Source organism: Pseudorca crassidens, chromosome 19, assembly GCF_039906515.1.
Source record: "Pseudorca crassidens isolate mPseCra1 chromosome 19, mPseCra1.hap1, whole genome shotgun sequence".
Classification (NCBI taxonomy): Eukaryota; Metazoa; Chordata; class Mammalia; order Artiodactyla; family Delphinidae; genus Pseudorca; species Pseudorca crassidens.
Genome location: NC_090314.1, coordinates 21,163,984 through 21,183,737, shown reverse-complemented (window position 1 = coordinate 21,183,737; position 19,754 = coordinate 21,163,984). Strand labels below are relative to the sequence as shown.

At 50.9% G+C, this 19,754-nt stretch overlaps 1 protein-coding gene across 1 annotated transcript; it reads right to left on the bottom strand.

Moving 5' to 3' along the window:
* Positions 1–6,204: 6,204 nt before the first annotated feature.
* Positions 6,205–10,095, bottom strand: SPACA3 (sperm acrosome associated 3). Its single transcript, XM_067715511.1, has 4 exons — positions 9,864–10,095; positions 8,939–9,097; positions 8,443–8,521; positions 6,205–6,271 (listed from the first exon to the last, which is right to left on the bottom strand). Exons 1-4 carry the CDS (start codon positions 10,048–10,050, stop codon positions 6,205–6,207), a joined length of 492 nt encoding a protein of 163 aa, XP_067571612.1. The 5' UTR covers positions 10,051–10,095.
* Between the last annotated feature and the right edge of the window lie 9,659 nt (positions 10,096–19,754).

Genomic DNA, 19,754 nt, shown 5'->3' with positions numbered 1-19,754 from the left:
ATTACGTCAGGCTGGAAAGTGGCCTTCTGGTGCCTAGACTATAGGATGTAGAAGAACAGGAAATGTCTTCAGACTGCTCCCATCAGGGATAGAGTCCAAATTAAACGTCTATTCAGTGAGTTGGGAGTCTGTTGGATGCTTCTGCCTCGTTCCAGTTTAACAGTTTCATACATTTTTTTAAATCTGTAACTTAAATTGCTATTTGAACTGCTTCATTAGCTTCCTGGCTTCCTTTGAAACAAACAAACAAACAAACAAAAACTTCAGATCAATTTGGGGTGGAGTGAAGCCTGTCCTCACAGGTTTGGATTGCTTCAGGCTTCTGTATGTGCCCCTTCCGATTTGGGGATTCTGGCTTTGCTCATCTGGGAGCAGGTCTACAAACTGAACCTGTTTAAAGAAAACAAGACAGGAAATTCGAGAGAATAAATCAATACCCAGCTACTGATTATAATTAACCAGTTGTTGAGCACAGACATAGTTGGAAGCCTAAGTTCTTGGGAGTGGTGGTATTTTTTAGTATCATTATTACAAACAAGTAGCCTTGTGTGCAATCATTCCTTTAATGGAGAAATGATTTCTTTACTGGAGAGGTTTGGCAGACAGAGAAGACCTGGGAATTGTCACATTTCCAAGAGTCACCCAAATGATGACATGATGGCCGCGAGTTTGGACCGATCACAAGCCCAACAAAGCCCAAGGATGAATCATCAGTGACCTCAAAGCGTCACGTCAACCAATCAATTGATCGATCAACCAAATAACGGCACATGATCTCAGAATGGGTGGAGTCTGCTGCAGTTAGGCGAAAGGAATAAGCATTTCTGTGAGTAGCCTTGCCAGGGACTGAGCCAGCTGCTGCTTAAATGCTGTTTTTTCCTGTTGTTTTGGGCGGAGAGAGGTCAGGGTTATTTTCCTCTCTCCAGCTGGGAGCTATTTTCGTAACAGTCTCAACCAGGAGCACACCTAGTGACCAAGGGTCCACAGAGGGTCTCTGGCTAGGTTCGTGGTGAGCTGGGAGGGAGGAAGGTAGGGCAGGCCCCGCCCACAGGTGTGATCTTCGTGGTAACGGTTCCCTCAGGTGAAGCTCAGCTCAGCCAGCCTGAGCCTGAGACGCAAGGAAGAACCTGGGACCGCCTCCTCCACAAGCTCAGAGATTTCAATTCGATTCTGAGACCTAAACTCGGAGCAGAGGCAAGAGGCCTCCAGAAAGCGCCTCCAGAAAGCTCCCCCGTGGGGAGCCCTGGTGGCGCAGTGGTTGGGAGTCCGCCTGCCGACGCAGGGGATGCGGGTTCGTGCCCCGGTCCGGGAAGATCCCACATGCCGCGGAGTGGCTGGGCCCGTGAGCCATGGCCGCTGAGCCTGTGCTCCGCAACGGGAGGGGCCCCAACGGTGAGAGGCCCGCGTACCGCAAAAAAAAAAAAAAAAAACAGAAAGCTCCCCCGTTACAGAGAAGCAAAGAGTTTACTTCTCCGGGGGTGTGGGCTGCCAGACCTGGTCCACCCACAGCCAGGGCAGACCCCGCGCTGCATAGAACAAGCTTCTTGGCATAGCTGGGAGGGGAGCAGGGCAATGCGGGAAGGGGAAACACGTGAAGAACACGGGTTCTCCATTTATTGATGGTCTATTGTGCGCCAGGCACTCGCCCTCAAGGAATTTATCATCTGAGCAGGGGACACTGACAAGTAAACCAATGACCCTGAGAGACGGATCTGAATTTTGCAGCGGAAGGAGAGCGATAGAGCAGCATATGCAAAGCCGGGGGGTGGGGTGGGACGGGGGAGTGCTGGAGGAGAGGCACAGTCCTGGGACTGCACGAAAGTCCAGGGGAGCCAAGCAAAGAAAGGAAAGGGGAAAGTGTCCAAAAGGACCACAGAGAGGCAGGCAGGTGCCAAAGGATGAAGGGCCAGGGCAGCAGGTTGAAGGCTGTATCATGGCTGAAGTCTTTCAGCTCCTTCCTCTGCTCTCCAAGGGTCTAGGACCGTATTTCCCAAGCCAAGGGTTGATGCATCTACCTAATTTCTTTGGGATTCCTAGCACGTAGAATCGTTTTGCGCATGCGTCTGTGTGTTCCCAAGGCTCATAGGCTGAGTATGTTTGGGGCCGCAAGGTCCCTGGTGACCCTGAAACAGGTCAGTGGGAACCAGCCCGGCCTGAGGATGGGTGGAAAGGGGAGGGTGTCTTACTAATTCGATTTAACAGTCCATGAAACCTACGCTTACCGGGTTTGCAAGAATAAAGCAATAGTTGGCAAAAGCTTTGGACAGAGTCAAAAGATTGAATTTCTAACCTGTTTCTGCTGTAAACTAACCGTATAACTTTGGAAAATGTATTTCACTTCTCTGGGCCTCAGTTTCCCCCTCTATAAGAGGGGAGGGGTGGGAAATGGACGAATAATCCCTTCAGTGCATCCCAACTCTAATGGTCTATGAGTCTAAATTGAGAATGGGTGTCAGGTATCCAAGCAAATATTCCGTTTACTCCTCAGAGCCTCTGTTTCCCATCTGTGTAACGGAGATAATGATACCTAGGTGTCAGGGTAGTTATGAGGATTAAACGAGCCGAGGCGTACACTTTCTATCTTTTCTTCTTTCCTCTTTTCTTCCTGTAAAACATTGATTCTAAATCTTGCTTGGATTAAAACTAAGGTGAAAACTATGAACTCTCTCCCCAGAAAAAATAATGCACGTGTCCCCATAGATGTACATAAAATTTTACATACAATTTTAGGAGGGTTATGGACCCCAGAAGCCCATCTGTGATCCCCTAGGGATGCACCCCGGGTCTAGAAAGTGCTAAACATTCCCCCAGAAGAACTGCAGGAGGAGAGTACCACTAGAGCAACGAACATTTCTTCCCTTAAATGATACTCTGTCATTTTTCAATTTACAGGCAGGAAAAAGGATAGATTGGGTTTGATCAATGTCAAGGTTTTTCTCCTATAATTTTTTAAACCTTTGGCACCTGCTGCAGCTTGTGTGCTAGCAAGTTCTCACAGAGGGCAAAATGAATGAACGAGCAGAAAATCAGTATGAACAGAGAACCTCTGGGATTACTTTATGCACGTGGTGATTACAAGCGCCGAGGAGACCTGCATACATAGAAAGCAACTGTAGCGTCGCTCTACAAACATCGCTGTGGCCTGGTTCTTCAGGAATGTGACCACTGCGTCCACTGTATGCAGGAAACGCACGCGCACGGTCTCCGTACGCCGTTGAGCCCCTAGACACGCACCCCTGTCGACGTCTCATTTGTTTTTGAGCAAGACTGTCATAGCGCTTTTTGTTTAAAAAAAAAAAAGGGCTTCCCTGGTGGCGCAGTGGTTGAGAGTCCGCCTGCCGATGCAGGGGGCACGGGTTCTTGCCCCGGTCCGGGAAGATCCCACATGCCGCGGAGCGGCTGGGCCCGTGAGCCATGGCCGCTGAGCCTGCGCATCCGGAGCCTGTGCTCCGCAACGGGAGAGGCCACAACAGTGAGAGGCCCGCGTACCGCAAAAAAAAAAAACACCCCGTGATAATGGCCGTGAGCGATGCCTTGGCATGGGGAATTTGGATGTCCTGACTCCTTAAAACTACTCTCCACACCACCTGCTTCCGAAGGCAGTGGCACATTTGGCTAACTTAGCACCATCGTGGGCAGTTTGTCTTTAGTGTAATTCAGACTTTGTGGCTTCTTTTCAAAAGGAATTCTATCTAAGTTATAGTAAGTCCAAGAGAAAGTGATTGGAGGGCACCAAAGCATCGTCAGTTCAACCTGCCTTACAGGGAGGAGGGACAAGAAACAGCTGGAAGACTTCTCAGCACCAGCTGCGGGTCTCCATCCGGGCTTCCTCACCCCATGAGCATTTTCTGCGTGGCTCATGTATCAAGAGGACACAATCTCAGGGAGCTCAGAGTCTAGGCAGGCAGAGGTAGGCAGCAGACACGCACACAAGAACCTGAGCAGAGAGACGTAAAGCAGAGATGCATCTGGCATGCACACTCATTGGAGAAGAGGCACCAGGGCTGTCTGCCGGGCTGAGGCATTAGTAGGTTCCGGCTGAAGCCTTGAGAGGTGGGTGGAAGTTGCCAGGGAGGCAGGTCTGCAGAGGAGATACCTGAGCAAAGGCTTGGAGACAGAGGAGAACGTGAAGTGTCTGAGGAAGGACAGATGCTTGCTGGATAGAACTGGGCTGTCTCTCCACTGCCCTGCATTCACTGTGCCTTTCCACCCCAGGGGTCCAGCCGACTGAGAGTCCAAGGGCTGGTCCAGCTATGGAGGCTGGGACATGCTGAGGACAAAGCACAGCCTTTGGAGTTCAACAGCCCCATCTGAATCTCAGCTCCACCAACTGTGTTACCTTGGGCAAGTTCTAGAGCTCGTCTGGGGCTCAGTTTTCTCCTGAAAAATGGGGATGACCACCTCTACCCCCCTGGGGATGCTGCGAGGGTGGTGAGATAAACCATGGAAAGTGCTGGTGAGATGCCTGACACGTGGCAGTTCGGAGATGATGAAGTCCTATCCTACATGCCGACTCCATCAAGAGTGGCTCCATTGAAGTGTTAGAAGGATTCCTGGCCACATAGAATAGAGGCTTGTGCTCAGTTTGCAATAGAGGTGTCCGGTGAGTGCTGGATCCCATCTGATTGGGCCAGTTTCCCGTAGTTTCCCACTCTAGCAAGCTTCAGGCCAGCGCTCAGAGTGAAAAAAGCCAGCCACATCCAGCTGAGGGTGTGGATCTCACAGGCAGAGCACAGGGACCTCAGCCCAGGAGAAGCACACTGCAGTGCCTCGCTCAGCTGCCAGGAGCCTCTGGCCCCCTCACCTGTATTTGCAGGTAGAGAAGGAGCAGCACCTTAGCAAGCTAATTATCCCCTGGGGCATTCGCCCCACCCATAGCACAAAAGATAAAGTCCATTTGCAATTAGTCTCCTGGAGCCGAACTAGTCCAAGAATGAGGTGACCAGGACTTTTTTTTTCCTTTTCTTTTTTTAACATTTTTAATTGGAATATAGTTGATTTACAATGTTGTGTTGGTTTCAGGTGTACAGCAAAGTGAATCCGTTATACATATATCCACTTTTGGGGGGGGATTCTTTACCCATATAAGTCATTACAGAGTATTGAGTAGAGTTCCCTGTGCTATACAGTGGGTCCTTATTAGTGACTTGAATTTTAAAAAGTCCCAGAACTTCACTTAATTCTCCCCACTTCCCATAGAAATTTCTGCCACTTTATCCAAACCATCCCCGTGCCTCTTCTGCTCTTTCCTCCCACACCTTCTCCTCTCCTCTTCCTCATTCTCAGCAAACAGTGACGAGGACATTGGTGCAGACCTCCCAAGGAAGCCCTGGTCACCAGGACAGGCAGGACGTGTGCCCACCAGGTGGGCTGGGACTTGGCGCCCCCAGAGCTCAGGGAAACCAGACAAGAGGCCAGTGTTTCTTAAGTCCCCCCTACTCTGTGCCACGCCCTGTACCAGGTGCCTCCCTGCTCTGTATTATGTAATTGATATCAATACGATATTGCAAGCTGGCCTGTATTAGCTCCTCTTGTCCGTGAGGAATTTGCCCGCGAGAGGTGGAGTGACCTTCCCAAGGTCGGGCAGCCAGGATAAAGGAGAAACCCCATTAAGCCAGCTCTTCCCGAATTGCACCAAACCCCCCACTGCTCCAAGATATGGCCAAGTGCGAGGTGAGTGGGACTTGGAGGAGAAGCAGCCAGAGCGGCCCCCCTGAGAGGGAGAGAGCTCGGGAGGGGCTGCGGCTCCATCCAGAGAGAAGCCTGGGGTCTGACAGCTGATACACCGAAGGTATCGGAGCCCATTCACTTGCTAGTTCTACAGACGTTAGCTGAGTGCCTACCGTTCATTCAGGAGGCGTCGTTCATGCATCCATCATACATTCAGGAGGTTCATGTAGGAAACTCTGCCAGGTGTGGGCAACACGGGCACTGACACCCCCCCTCCCCAGGCCTCCAGGAGTGGAGGCAAACCTCCCGTGGTAGGCTTTTTGAAGTCCAGCTGAACCCCAGCCCAGGCGGATAGTGAGGAAACCCTGAGATGCTTCTGGTTCCAACACGCCACCTGGACGCACAGTGACAGCTGAGAACCACACTTATATATTAAACTATACTTTATTAGTTGGCTTGTCTCCCCAGGCCTGGGTCAGGAACCAAACCACATCTCCCAAGGTGTTACGCATGGCTGTCCATCCAGAGAGAATCCTACAATTCACAGCCATCCACCCAGTCACTGAGGTCCTCGCCCTGGCAGTGATGCCTCCAGACCTCCCTGAGGATGGAAGATGGGGAAGAGGAGAGACCAAATCAGCTGCAGTCTTCAGTCTTTGCTCAGAGAAGAAAAGGATGGAGGCGTGGGCTCTAAACCAGAAGTGAGGTGAGGAAAGGGGCTAGCAAGGGGAAGAGAGACAAGTCAGCTGTGTTAACTAGCAAAGAACCCCCTAAAAGAAGTTAAAAAAAAAAAGAAGAGAGAGAATGGCCCTTAAAAAGTTACCTGTCTAGCCTCCGTATTTTACCAATGGAGATAACAGAGTAACTTGCTCAGGTTCACCCAGAAGTCAGTGGCAAAGACTGGGGTCCACAGCCCCAATTCAATGCTCGCTTCCTACACCATGTTGTTTCTGCAGACAGTGATGCCACCGTACATGTGTACAGCCCTTTACAGTGTACATAGCACTGCCACACCCATCACCCATTTGTCTGCCATGCCCCCCAGCAGCCCTATGAGGTAGATTGGGCAGATACTATGTTCCCTATGTTCCAAATGAAAAGCTGAGACTAAGATGCAGAATTACTTGCCCAAAGTCCACAGCTTGTAAATGACAGAAATGCACCTACACCCAATTCTCTTTGGCTACCAATCTGGATCTTTCGGTTGCCAGTAACTATAGTTTATAGGCTCTTTTAGGACCATTATCTTGTTCCAGTGTCATGCTAGCATCTTGAGGAAGTTAAGCAAGATCCTGGCTCCTGGGGGTCCCAAGTTCCCAGGGGTTCCAAACTTGGATAACTAGGGTCCTCTATGATGTCAATGTCAGAGAGCCCAATGGCAAGGAGGGCCCCTAAAGGACCTTGATTGTTCATCTCTTCCATTAGACTGAGACGCTTGAGGGCAAAGAACTGGGTCTTGCCTGAAGCCCAGCACCCAGCACAGAGCCTGGCACAGATGAGTTTTCAGGTGTGCATGTGGAGGGAATAAACAGCACCCTTCCTACATTCTAGAACCACTTCCTATTAGTCTCAGCCGCCTCTCAGAGGTTATACATGCCACAAATTTACTCCCAGCGTACAAGAGAGTTGTTCTTCGATTTAACCCAAAAGAACCTGTTTCTTCCATCCCAGGGTAATGTCCCCAAGGCCTCAAGCCCTTGGGTTCCTACCTGAGCCTGCATTCACCCTTCCTGATTTTATAGATGTGCATTCTATCCTGCTGAGCCTGCCTCATTCCAGATTCAGCTCCTGGGGCTTCAACGGTTCTCAAATCAACACGTCTCCAAAGCTGTGGCCATTGTCAAGGCCCACCTTGGACCTTCTCTACGTTCATGGTCCTTTTCACCTCCTCCTCTCGCTCACTGGCCATATATCACGCGTCCCTGTTCCTTCTCCACAGCCCCTTACCCCTCACCCCTCTCCTGTCCGTCACCTATATAACTGTCTGAGTCCACACCCTCTGTCTCTCATTTAGACTCCTGCAGAGGCTTCCCAACTAGCCCCCCTGCCTCTAGTCCGCCTCGCTTCCTTCTGCTCGTGGACTGACATTTGATACTTTGCTAATTACCCCAGCAGCCTCGTCACTATCACATCTGCCCTGGGTTCCGGCCACCTGGAGGGATTTCACCCCTGCTGCTATCCAGATAGGGGAGTAAAGGGAGGGTGGAGGCCCTCTGTAGAGAAGCTCCCATGGGAAGAGGCTGGGAAGCTGTAGCCTGCTGCTTCAGGGGCTCCAAAGATATAGTCCAGCGCCCCACCGGATGCTCATCCAACTCCCTTGCCTATGAGGATGGCTCCAAAGGCCATCTTGTGGGAAGGAGGTGAGTAAAGGGAAGGCTGATAGGGTGCGGCTCCAGGGCACCCACCCACGCTTCAAGCAGGGAACCTCTTTGATCTGTTGTACTGGACAAAGATGCCACAGTTAAGAAACAAAGTTCCTAGACCCTGGACTAGTGAACTTGTAGGCAGGCATCCCGACATAGGCAGGTCTTGGAGGAGCCAGGCTTGGCTCCGTGACCTCCAGTGACTTGCTTATCCTCCCTAAAATTCAGTGCGCTGTCTGTAAATACATCAGTGGTAGTGAGCTCCGCCACCACCGAAAGCGGCCGTGCAGATTGGATTGTGAGGCCATGGAATGGCGCCTGGGGTAAGGAGGACACTCAGAGAAGGTTAGTTCCCTACTGTGGTCCTGGCCACGTCTCCTTGCAGGGGCCTCCAACCTACATTACTTACCAGGTGCCCAGACCCTGGGGATCCTGAACTATCTTCATGGCACAGATAACAGTATCCTTGAGGTTAGGATTCAACAAGTCTGGGGAGGGAGGCAGAGAAACACGATGAGGGAGCAGGGGCTGGAGCTGGATAGCCAGAGTCTGTCTCCATCTCTCTGTCTTTCTCACACACGTACACACCCTCCTCCATCCTAAATTCAACCCTGTCCCTCAACCGCCCTGGAAGCACAGGGCTTACCCTATCACTTCCCCCCATCAGAAGCCATCCCCCCTCCCTTGCCACAGCTCTCAGGACAGTGTCCCATCTGGGACCCCAAATTATATTCATGGAGGATCCATCCTCATCGCTCGCCCCATCCCGCCCTCCTTGGTAGACCCAGCAGGCAGCGGGAGTCCCCACTCAAACATAAGGCAGGAGGAACACACAAGGCTGGGGAAGAAGCAATGGCCAGTGCAGAGCCCGGCCCCAGCTAGCCCCGGGCCCAGGCCCAGCCTACCGGAGCAGTACATCTGGCACATGTTTGGGACTTTGGGGTTGAGATTTTTGCACCACTTCCGGCTGTTGATCTGGAAGATGCCATTGTTGGTACTTCCATCGGCTTCGTGGTCCACGGCAGCTGTGTTGAAGCCACTTGCGAAGTAAGCAAGACAGACCCCTGCACAGGGCGGAGACACAGGCCTGCGGGTCGGACGGAGGCCAACCCAGACCAGAGGGCTCATGGGGCAGACTCCACAGGTCACCTCCTCCGAGCCTCAACTCCTGCTTCCAGGCAGTCAGGGCAGACGCCCTCCCACCTCCTTGACGAATGAATCCATCGAAGCTCTCGGAGGGGCAAAGTGACTGACTCAAGGTCACACAGAGCTACCGAAGAGCAGGAGTCGGGACCCGACCTCAGGCGTCCCGACACCTAGGCTAGCAACCTTCCCACGGTCTCACTGTCCGCACATAGCAGGACCCAAGAAATGCTGTGGGGTGAACGAACAAGAGCTCGCTCTTTAGAGACATGATCAGGAAGGCACAGGGGGAACCTAGAGAGAGGGCTAGAACTAGAGAAGAAATGAGTCCGGGTGTGGCTGGACTTCATAGCTTCTCGAAACTGCCACCAGCTTGAAAAGTTTGGTATATACTGCTTTGCTCAGCTCGCCCTAAACTTCACCGGGAATGTCTGACCCTCGTGACCACAATTCAGATTAGGGTAGGACACCATTCTTTTCCTGTGGCTCCCGGCTTTACCAGCGGGGGAGAAAATGAAGAGGTCGTTCTGCTGTGGCTGCCTGTCGTCTGCCTGCTGTGTATCACCCCAGTGCCAGGTGTTCTCTACCTCTCAGCTCATGGGATCCTTGTTTGACAAAGGAGAACAGAGGCTCCCAAGGCCACAGCCCTTGAGGGAGGAAGAGGGAGGAAGGGAGGGCAGTCCTCACAGTCCGCCAGGCTGTATCCCCGGAAGCCATCCAGGCCGAAATCCTGCAGCATTCTGGCCAGCTCACAGCGACTGTAGACCTCGGCCTGGCCGGAGGTGAGCAGGCAGCTGAGCAGAGACGCCAAGGCCAGCGACGTCATCCCAGGCAGGCACGGCCACCTTCTGGGAGCCCAGCTCCCACCTTCCATGCGGGCGGCAGGGCTGGAGACCCCGCCGCCCTGGCTCCAAGCTGGGCTTTGACAGGCAGCTCACAGAATGGTGCCCCTGGAAGAAGAAGGGAAACAGGGCCTGAGTGTACCTGGGAAGTGCCAACCTGCTCCCCTGCAGCCCTGATGGGGCCTCAGCCGTACCACCAAGAGCCAGAAGAGGGTTCCCCGAGGCCAGCCTCTTTCCCTCCAATCCTGCTTTGTAACCCCCTGTCCCGGCAGCTGAGAGAGAGGAGGGGAAGCGGGGAGAGGACAAACATATTCTGAGCTCCATACTACTTGCCAGGCATCACGGAATCCTGAATCCCAGGACTTCACAACTCAGAAGGGACAAAGTTTGGACTGAGGCCAAAGTTTATGTGACTCCAAAGTCCCACCGGGGTTTGGCCACAAGCAGATGTTCCCGGAGGGGACAGCCGAGCAGTGGCATCTGTGTAAGTCAATCCCTCAGCCCAGATGCCACGAAGCTCTCTTCTAGCACTGAGCCTCCCCGTCCTGGCCTGCACTGAAGCAGGTCTCCCCCTAGGACACTGCCACCCTGCAGCCTCTCAGGCAGAGGATGCTCTCTCTCCCACACACAGGCCGCCCAGGGCGATGCTGAAACTCTCCTCCACGTCCGCCACCCCATCTAAACCATCACCTTGTTAAAGCCCGGCCTCCCTCGAGGCTCACCTCGCCCGGTTCGGTGTGCCCTCCACGCCTCTCATCACTGGCTCTACAGGCCTGTCCCCAACATCATGAAGGACATTTGCACCTGGGTATGACCTTGGCCTCCACTCTGTCTCAGAATAGAGAAGTGTCTCTATTCCACTTCTATCTCTCCCCAGCCACCTGTGACCTACCTCTCCATGTCTCTCACGACCTCGGCCCCCCAACCTTCATAGATTCCAAAAACGAAACACAACCTCGGGAGTGGCTGTCCCTACAACTGGGTGGCCCCGAGCCCAAGGATGACAAGACAAGGGTGGGCTTTGCAGGAAGCCTCGTCTCAGCGGAAAGCCCGCCCCTACGCATAACGTCTCTGATGTGGACACTTTCCCAGCACCATCTTCTTCCTCTATAACGTGAGGCAATTAATAACACCTGCCTCATCGGATTGTTGAAAGAATGAATGAGAAAAGAAAGGCACAGAGAGAACGGGGCTCTTTGCACTAGAACTCGGCTGGTCATTATTTCTATTAGGAAGCGACGCTGGCAACGGCACTGATGCTCGTCTTGGTCAGGTTTCTCTCTCCCATTTCCCTCAGGGGGTATTCATGACCCTCATTACTGTCCTTGAGTCCCCTCCCTGCCCTGTCCCACCTCACCTCCTGCCTCACTGAGAAAAACAAGGTGCGCACAGGTGAGACTTCCTTCCTCTTTCTGCCTTTACCCCATCCCTACCCTCACAGAGGAGGCGCCTCTACACTGACGGGGGCCCATCTTTCCTCCAACCTCTGTGTTTCATCCTTTCGCATCTCTCCACCGTGTTCTACCAGCCACTTCTCCTCTCTCAGCATCACCAGCCCCTTCTCTCCACCAACTCCTCCTTCCTCTGCAGGTACAGACATGCTTAGGTCTCCAGCTTCTAAAATACCTTCTTCCCCAGTCTCTTTATCTATACTGACCTGTCCCTCTCCCTCTCTTTCTCATTTCAACTTCTAGGGGAAAATCTACGATCTTCTCACCTCCCATTTGTTTCTCAACCCAGTGAAATTGAGCGTCACCACCACGACCACTCGCCTGACACTGTTCTACGCAGTCCGATGGACCCTCGTCAGCTCCTGTCTCGCGGGAGCCCTCAGCAGCCTTGCACACCGCTGCCACTCCACCCGGTTGAAACTCTTGCCTCTCTCAGCTTCCATGACGCTCCCCTCTCGCAGGTTCCTCGGATTCCCTTTCGTGGAATCCACTTCCGCCCAGGCCTTAAATGCCGATACGCTTCCCAGGCATTTCTCCCTTGAGCCCTCCTCTCTCCCACTTCAGGAAACCCTCCGGGCAGCCTGCAAGATGCCCAAGCATGTCTGTGCCTACTGCCCGCTGCAGGGTGATGGCTTATATGACATCTTCCCCAGAGCAGCAGACCTCATAGGTAACTGCCTCCTGGGAACCTCCGCTTGGATAAGACACAGTGAACTCAAACTGAGCACGTCCAAAACAGAACGAAACTTCCCACTATTTTAGTGCTCTTTTGTATGTCTTCCCTTTCTTGGTTTCAAACATTCTTGGTTTTAAACTCATCATGTTCTATTGTTTAAACCTATTTATCCAAATTGGATAAACATTTTTATCCAGATATAAATGTCATTCTTCACTCCTCTCCATCACAACATCTTTCACTCATCCCCAAGCCATCAATCCCAATGTGCTGTTGAGTCCACCTTCCCTCCAAGGGCAGCATCTTTTCCTCAGTTCGGACCACCCTCCTGCCGTGCTAATGGTCTCCTGGCATCCAGTCCTGACCTTCTCCCCAGCTATTCTCCCCACATTCACCAGCACGAAGGTTTTAAACAAAAAGCCTGGCGTGTGACGTCCTTTGATGACTTCCTTCCTCACTCCTCCTAAGCGTGGTCCTCGTGACCCAGCCTTGCTGACCTCTCCCCCGCGACACATTAAGTTCCAGTAACGCCACGTCATTCGCTCACGATGACCTTGCCGTCTGAGCAGGAACCCTCTCGTTTCCTTTACGTGCTTCACTCTTATCTATACTTCAAGGGTCACATTAGAGGGGAGTTCCCCAGCGGGACTCTCCCAGTGGGCCCCTGCCCCGCCAATACTCCCAAAGCGCCCTGTGCTTCTGCCCTCCTGCACAGTAGACTGTAAAAGACGTTAGGTGAACTTCCAAAGAACAATGGTTCTTTGAGAGTCAAGAGAGTCAATCCTGAGAGTCAAGCAGAGCTGCCGGCACGGAGCGGCTGATCAATGGGTGCTTCTCAAGACTGAAGCATATTGAAGTCGTGTCCACAAGAGCATGAGCCCTTCTCGTCAAAATGTGGGGGGATGAGAGGGAGGAAGACACCCTTCTGAGTTCCTAAAATCTGGCGGACACTGTGCTGGGCTTTTTCTGGATGTTTTCTGACTTCACCTCATCTAATCCTCTCAACAATTCAAGGGGGGAAGGATTACTGTCTCCAACTTCTAGATGAAGAAACCAAGCCGACTGCTCTACAGAGACTTGTGATTGCTTTTTCGGCAGCAGAGTTGTTTAAAGGTCATTTCATCCTGAGCATTTCCCAGCAGATCTAGAGGTAGCAGGAGTCAGGTCTGCTGATCCAGAGACCAGAGGCTGCCAGCGTGGTCTCCAATCTCTCGCTCTCAACTCCCCACCCGCCGCTTCACCAGCCCAGGATCCGCCGCCCCGCCCCGCAATCTCTGACCACTGCCTTCCTTTCTCCATGTCCCTTTCTAATCAGTAAACAGCTGCAGGAAGCGCGGGAAGGGGGCTCACTGATCAGGTGTCGTCCGCACGAGAGCTGACACAGCAGTGACAGTGGCAGTAACAGCAGCAGCCCAACGCTCTGCTTCAGCCCAGGACACCCCCCATGATACAGCTGGGGCCCCAGGCACCCAGCTTGAAGAGAATGATGGGAAAGGGCAGGCTCTAAGCTGACGTGGGGCCTTCTGGAACTCCCCAGTTCTGTGAGCTCATCTTCTAGAACCATCTTCACCCACCCAGCTTTGCTAGCCCCCCTGAGCCCCTCAATGTCAGGGCCTGGGGACATATTAGGAGGATCTAAGCTCAACCCCCCTTGCCCACCTTCGCTCACACGCACAATACTTTGAAGGATGGCTCACTCCTCTCCTCCCAACAGGCCCTTCCGGTGGGTACCCAGGGATGATGCTGCTGGCGGGTGGCCGCCGCCGCCCCAGGCATCTGACCTCACGGTCAAACTCCTTTGTTCTCCCTTGATGCTGAGCTACGAACCGCCCCTTTTCTCCATCTGGATGATGACAGTTCAGTGTGGACAAGCCTGGGACAAATGGGATGCTGTCGACCCTAAAGCTTGTGGGACAGAGCAGTGAAATAGAAGGGCATGTGACACCCGTGTCTATACCCCACAAGGGCCCCTGCTTGGAGGCCGTGTGGCACAGCAGTTAGAGCATGGACTTTGCAGTCAGGCTGACCTGAGAACGAACAGGGGCGCTAGTGACTACCAGCTGGGAGTTCCAGTAAAAGTGACTTAACCTCTCAGTTTCCTTCATTCTCAAGGGGGAATAACAATACAGGAAACATCTCTAGAGACACGCAATGCACAGGATCAATTACCACTAAGAGCAGAGCATAACCACAAACATGTCAAGCTGTCCCTGTTCATCCTGTCTGCCCGGGCCCCATCCCAGACAGACCAGATTCGAATTGAGGGTTGACCCACGTTTGCATCAGGGTTTCTCTCTTTTTTTTTTTTTAATTTTATTGTGGTAGAAAGACATGAGTCACTTAACATGAGATCTACCCTCAACAAAATTTTAACTGTATAGTACAGTGTAGTTGATCATAGGTACAGTGTGGTACAGCAGATCCCCAGAAACTTCTTCCCCGTTTAACTGAAACTTTATGCCCGTAGATTAGTAACTCCCCACTCCCTTCTCCCCCAGACCCTGGCAACCACCATTCCATTCTTTGATTCTATGGACTTGACTCTTCTCGATACCTCCTATAAGTGGAATCATGCAGTGTGTGTCTTTCTGTGACCGGCTTATTTCACTGAGCATAATGTCCTCCGGGTTCATCCGTGTGGTCACGTGTTACAGAATTTCTTTCCTTTTTAAGGCTGAATAGTACACCACTGGGTGTCTAGACCGCATTTTCTTTATCCATTCATCTGATGGACATTTAGGTTTTTTCCGCATCTTGGCTATTGTGAATAATGCTGCAATGAACATAAGAGTGCTAATATCCCTTCAAGTTCCTGATTTCAATTCTTTTGGATAAATACTCAGAAGTGGGGTTGCTGGATCACACGGTAGTTCTATTTTTAATGTTTTGAGGATACTGTTTTCCACAGCTGCTTCGCCATTTTGCATTCCTGCCAACAGTGCATAAGGGTTCCAATTTCTCCATGTCCTTGCCAAAACTTATCTTTTGCTTTTTTTATAATAGCCATCCTGATAGGTATGAGGTGTGAGGTCTCATTGTGGTTTTGATTTTCATTTCCCTAATGATTAGTGATGTTGAACATTTTTTTCATATGCCTGTCGGCCACCCATATGTCTTCTTTAGAGAAATGTCTCTTTGGCATCAGTATTTCTTAAAAGCTCCCCCAGATGACTCCAGTGCACAGCCAAGGCTTGAGCCTTTGTCCTGGGGGAAGGACTCTGGACTCGAGTTAGGAAACCTGAGCTCAATGTCTTGCTGTGCCCTTGGCTGGCTATTTAGTCTTGGCCAGTTGACATCCATTTCCTCATCTATAAAATGGAGTCGTTACCCTGCCCCCCCCGCCAGAACCACGGTAATATCCCCAAGCCTCAGTTTTTTGCTCCTCTGTAAAATGGGAATAATCCTCTCTCACTGTCTCAATGCCTGAAGATACGTACCACTTGGATCAGTACGTCTTAACTACTGTTTTTATTGTCTGGCCCCGGGTGGTGACTCTGTGCGGTTGAGTTTTGGGGGTTGTTACTGGATCAGCCTGCTTTTACTAGTTTATCACTTCTTTTTATTGAGTCATCTTTCAGTTTATTTTTATTTTATTGTATGTTTTGTTATTTCCCACTTGACTTTCACTCTTAAATGGAGAAGAAGAAACAGAAAGCTCAAAAGAAAAAGTTACAAGGGCAGACGAGACCCCAGTTGACAATTGGTGGGTCTTGATTTCTCTGCTGAGCTCAGCGCGAGTCTTTTCCGTTTCCCCCAAAGCAAGCTCGGAGTCTTGACCACATCCCAGCAGAGATCCCCCACCAGCTCCCTTCAGGTTTAAGTTCTCCTGAAGCATCTCTTCCATTTCTGCTTCTCAGTCCTGGCTACACTTCAGAAAAAATACTGACACCTGGGCACCACCCCAGTCCCATTACATCCAAATCTCTGGGGGTAAAGCCCAGGCATTACTACTTTTTCAACACTTCCAGGAGATTCCAAAGTGCTACCAGAGGGGAGAACCACTGTTCTAATCAAACTTTAGTTCCCTAAATGTGTGTCAGTGCTTGCAGCCATGTCTTACATGCTATTATATATGTTTTGCCCTGTCAAGTACACTCTTTCTGTTCCAACTAACTGGCTAGCTGCTGGTCCTCCTTAAAGCGTTGCTGGAGCTTGTCTTCCTCCCCTGGACTCCTTGGACTGAGTCAGGAGTCCCCTATACCCTGGCACAGCAATCAATGTTAATGTGGCATCTCAGCACCTACCACACTACATCAGTATCTTCTTTCTCCATCGCTCCCACCAGACTAGGAGATGCCCGAGGCGTCCCAATTGTCTATTTTCCCATTGTTGACAACAAGATCAAAAAATACTATGGAAAGAAATGAAGAAATGAATGAAAATCATCTAGTCAGTTGATTCAGAAGAACCTCAGCTCAGAGGACTCCATCGGGAGAGTGCCGAGGGTGGTCCCAAGGAGTATGCAGGGGTCTCTGTGGATAATGAAGAAATGAGTCCTACCGTGCCTGCAAGTAGGGAGAGCCTGGAGCTCCTAGAGAGGTCTACTCATCCGATCCACTCCCAACTCATAACAGTGAAAATAGAACTAACCTCTTCTTGATAAGTTGTGTCCCTGTTATTTTCATCTTTTTTTTTTTTGCGGTATGCGGGCCTCTTACGGTTGTGGCCTCTCCCATTGCAGAGCACAGGCTCTGGACGCGCAGGCTCAGCGGCCGTGGCTCACGGGCCTAGCCGCTCCGCGGCATGTGGAATTTCCCGGACCGGGGCACGAACCCGTGTCCCCTGCATCGGCAGGCGGACTCTCAACCACTGTGCCACCAGGGAAGCCCCTATTTTCATCTTTGATCACAGTATGTGGCTGTGATCACAAGACATTGTTATCAGGAGGCCTGAGGCATGTAACGTCACTAACCCTGCACTGCAGAGTCTCACCCCATCATATTCTTTTAGTTTTGTGTCTCCTTTATTAATCTGTCTTCCTCCTCGTGATGGTTAATTTTCTGTGTCAACTTGACTGGGACACAGGGTGCCCAGATATTTGGTCAAACATTATCCTGGGTGTTTCTATCAGGGAGTTTCTGGAGGAGATTAACATCTTTAAAAATTGAAATGTATTTGACACATAAGGTTGTGTAAATTTAAGGTGTAAGACATGTTAATTTGATACATTTCTATATTGTGATATGATTATCATCATAGTCGTAATTAACACCTTGGTCACATTGCATCATTATTTCTTTTTAGTGGCTGGAATAATTAAGTTCTAGTCTCTTAGCAAGCTTGATGACTGCAATACAATATTGGTGTCTATATTCATTATACTGTGCATTAGATGAGATTAACATTTCAATCACTAGATTGACTAAAGCAGATTGCCCTCCCTAATGTGGGTGGGCCTCATTCAACCCGCGGAAGGCCTGAAGAGAAGGGAAAGGCTGATCCTCCCTGAATAAGAGGGAATTCCCCCTGCCTGACTGCAATTCAAACTAAGACATTGACTTTTTTCCTGCCTGTGAACTAGAACTGAAACATCAGCTCTTCCTGGGTCTGAGCCTGCCAGCCTTTAGACTGGAATGACACCATTGATCCTCTTGGGTCTCCAACTTACCAGCTCACCCTGCAGTGGAACTCAGCCACTTCCACAACTGCATAAGCCTTATCCCAAATATATATACAACGACGGTTCTAACCACATTTTTATAGTTCCCTGTATGTGTGTTTATATACACAAATCCCATTTGTTCTGTTCCTCTGGAGAACCGTGACCGATACAGTCCTCCGTGAAGTTGGTAGAAAATCACTTAAGAGTCACCAGGTTCCTCAATCCACATTATTCCCTTCCTTGCTGTGGTGCCACTACTGGCTGACACTCTTCCCTCCCCTCCTATGATGTGTGGCTTCCACGGTACAGGGCAGCTGACTGAAAGCAGCCAGACCTGGGCTGGAGTCCTGGTGTCACAGAATTTACTAGCTCTGTGACCTTGGTGGGTTAGTCAGCCTCAGTATCCTCACCCATTAAGTTAAAAGGACTGCCACCCAGGGGGCTGTGGAGAGGATTAACGAGATAACATGCAGATCATCTTACACAGAACCTGGCTCCAAGCAGACACTCAAGAAAAGGTAGTTCTTTAATTATTGTTATTTTGGGGGAGAGGAAACTAACCATACTTTTGAGAACTTCACTTGAATTGACAAAAAAGGCTCTGAGTAAAAGGGCCTAAAGGATATTGCAAAGGGAAAGCAGGAGCTAGTTTTAACCAATCAGAGGCCTCTTTCCCATCCAAGTTTGTGCTGTGTTGGCCCTCGCGGAAGTCACATCTCTGGATGAGCAGGGAATTAATCTACTAACATTCGTCTTCCTGGACTTACATCCTAGGGATTTGCTCTCAGGGAAACCGACACAGCCTAAAGAGAAAGGAGAAACATCCATTTGGAAAAAAGTGCTTGTTCATCCATGTCATACTCTCCCCTCCCCCTCCTGACGTCCTTCAGAGGTCAAATATGGCTCCTCCATATCTGTCCCCATCACTCTGGTCGGTGCTGTCAGCGTATCTTATCTGGGACTACAGTCATTCCCTAAGGGGTCTCTCTGTACATCTAAGTGATAGAACTGAATGCACCAGTCCCCATTTTCAAATCTTTCAGTGGATCTCTATCACTTGCAGAACTAGTTCGGAAGTCCTCCACACTCTGTCCTCTCCCCACTTCTCCAGCCCTTCCTCCCAACACTTCTCTCCCTGCAACGCCACCCCCTGGGCTTCCACGGTTCTGAGCTACCCACTATTCCCCAAACTTATCTGTCTAGAATCTCTCCTCATTGGGCACCTGATAACTCCATCTCACCCTTCAAAATCAGCCCAGCGTTGCACCTTCCACAGAAAGTGTTAATCCCACTATCTCCTGAACCCTCCAATCTATTTTCCTGCCCCCGGCCCTTGAATTTCTCCCTGTCACAGAACTCCCACATTGCACTATAATTTATGATGTACGCGACTGTAGCCCTGTCTGTGAGCTCTTCCAGAGCAAGGAGTACGTTATATTTCATCTCTGTATTTCCTTGACCTATTAATGGGTGAGGCACCCAAAAGGCACTGAGTAAAGGTTAGGAGAATACATTTAAAAACACACTGGTTGGGGAGGGAAGGAGATGCCCACGATTCTATAGGGAGAGAACAAGGGAGATTTTGTGGTGCTGGGACAGTTCTGTATCTTGATCTGGATGGTAGGTACACAAATGCACGTTATAAAATGACGCGGGGGCTTCCCTGGTGGCGCAGTGGTTGAGAGTCCGCCTGCCGATGCAGGGGACACGGGTTTGTGCCCCGGTCCGGGAAGATCCCACATGCCGCGGAGCGGCTGGGCCCGTGAGCCATGGCCACTGAGCCTGCGCGTCCGGAGCCTGTGATCCGCAACGGGAGAGGCCACAGCAGTGAGAGGCCCGCGTACCGCAAAAAAAAAAAAAAAATGACGCGTAACTGTACACACACGTCATCGCAATGTCAATGTCCTGACTGATATTACAGTGGGTCCCTTGGTATCTGTAGGGTTTTGGTTCCAGGACCACCTCCCCGCCCACACCCAGGATACCAAGATCTGCAGATGCTCAAGT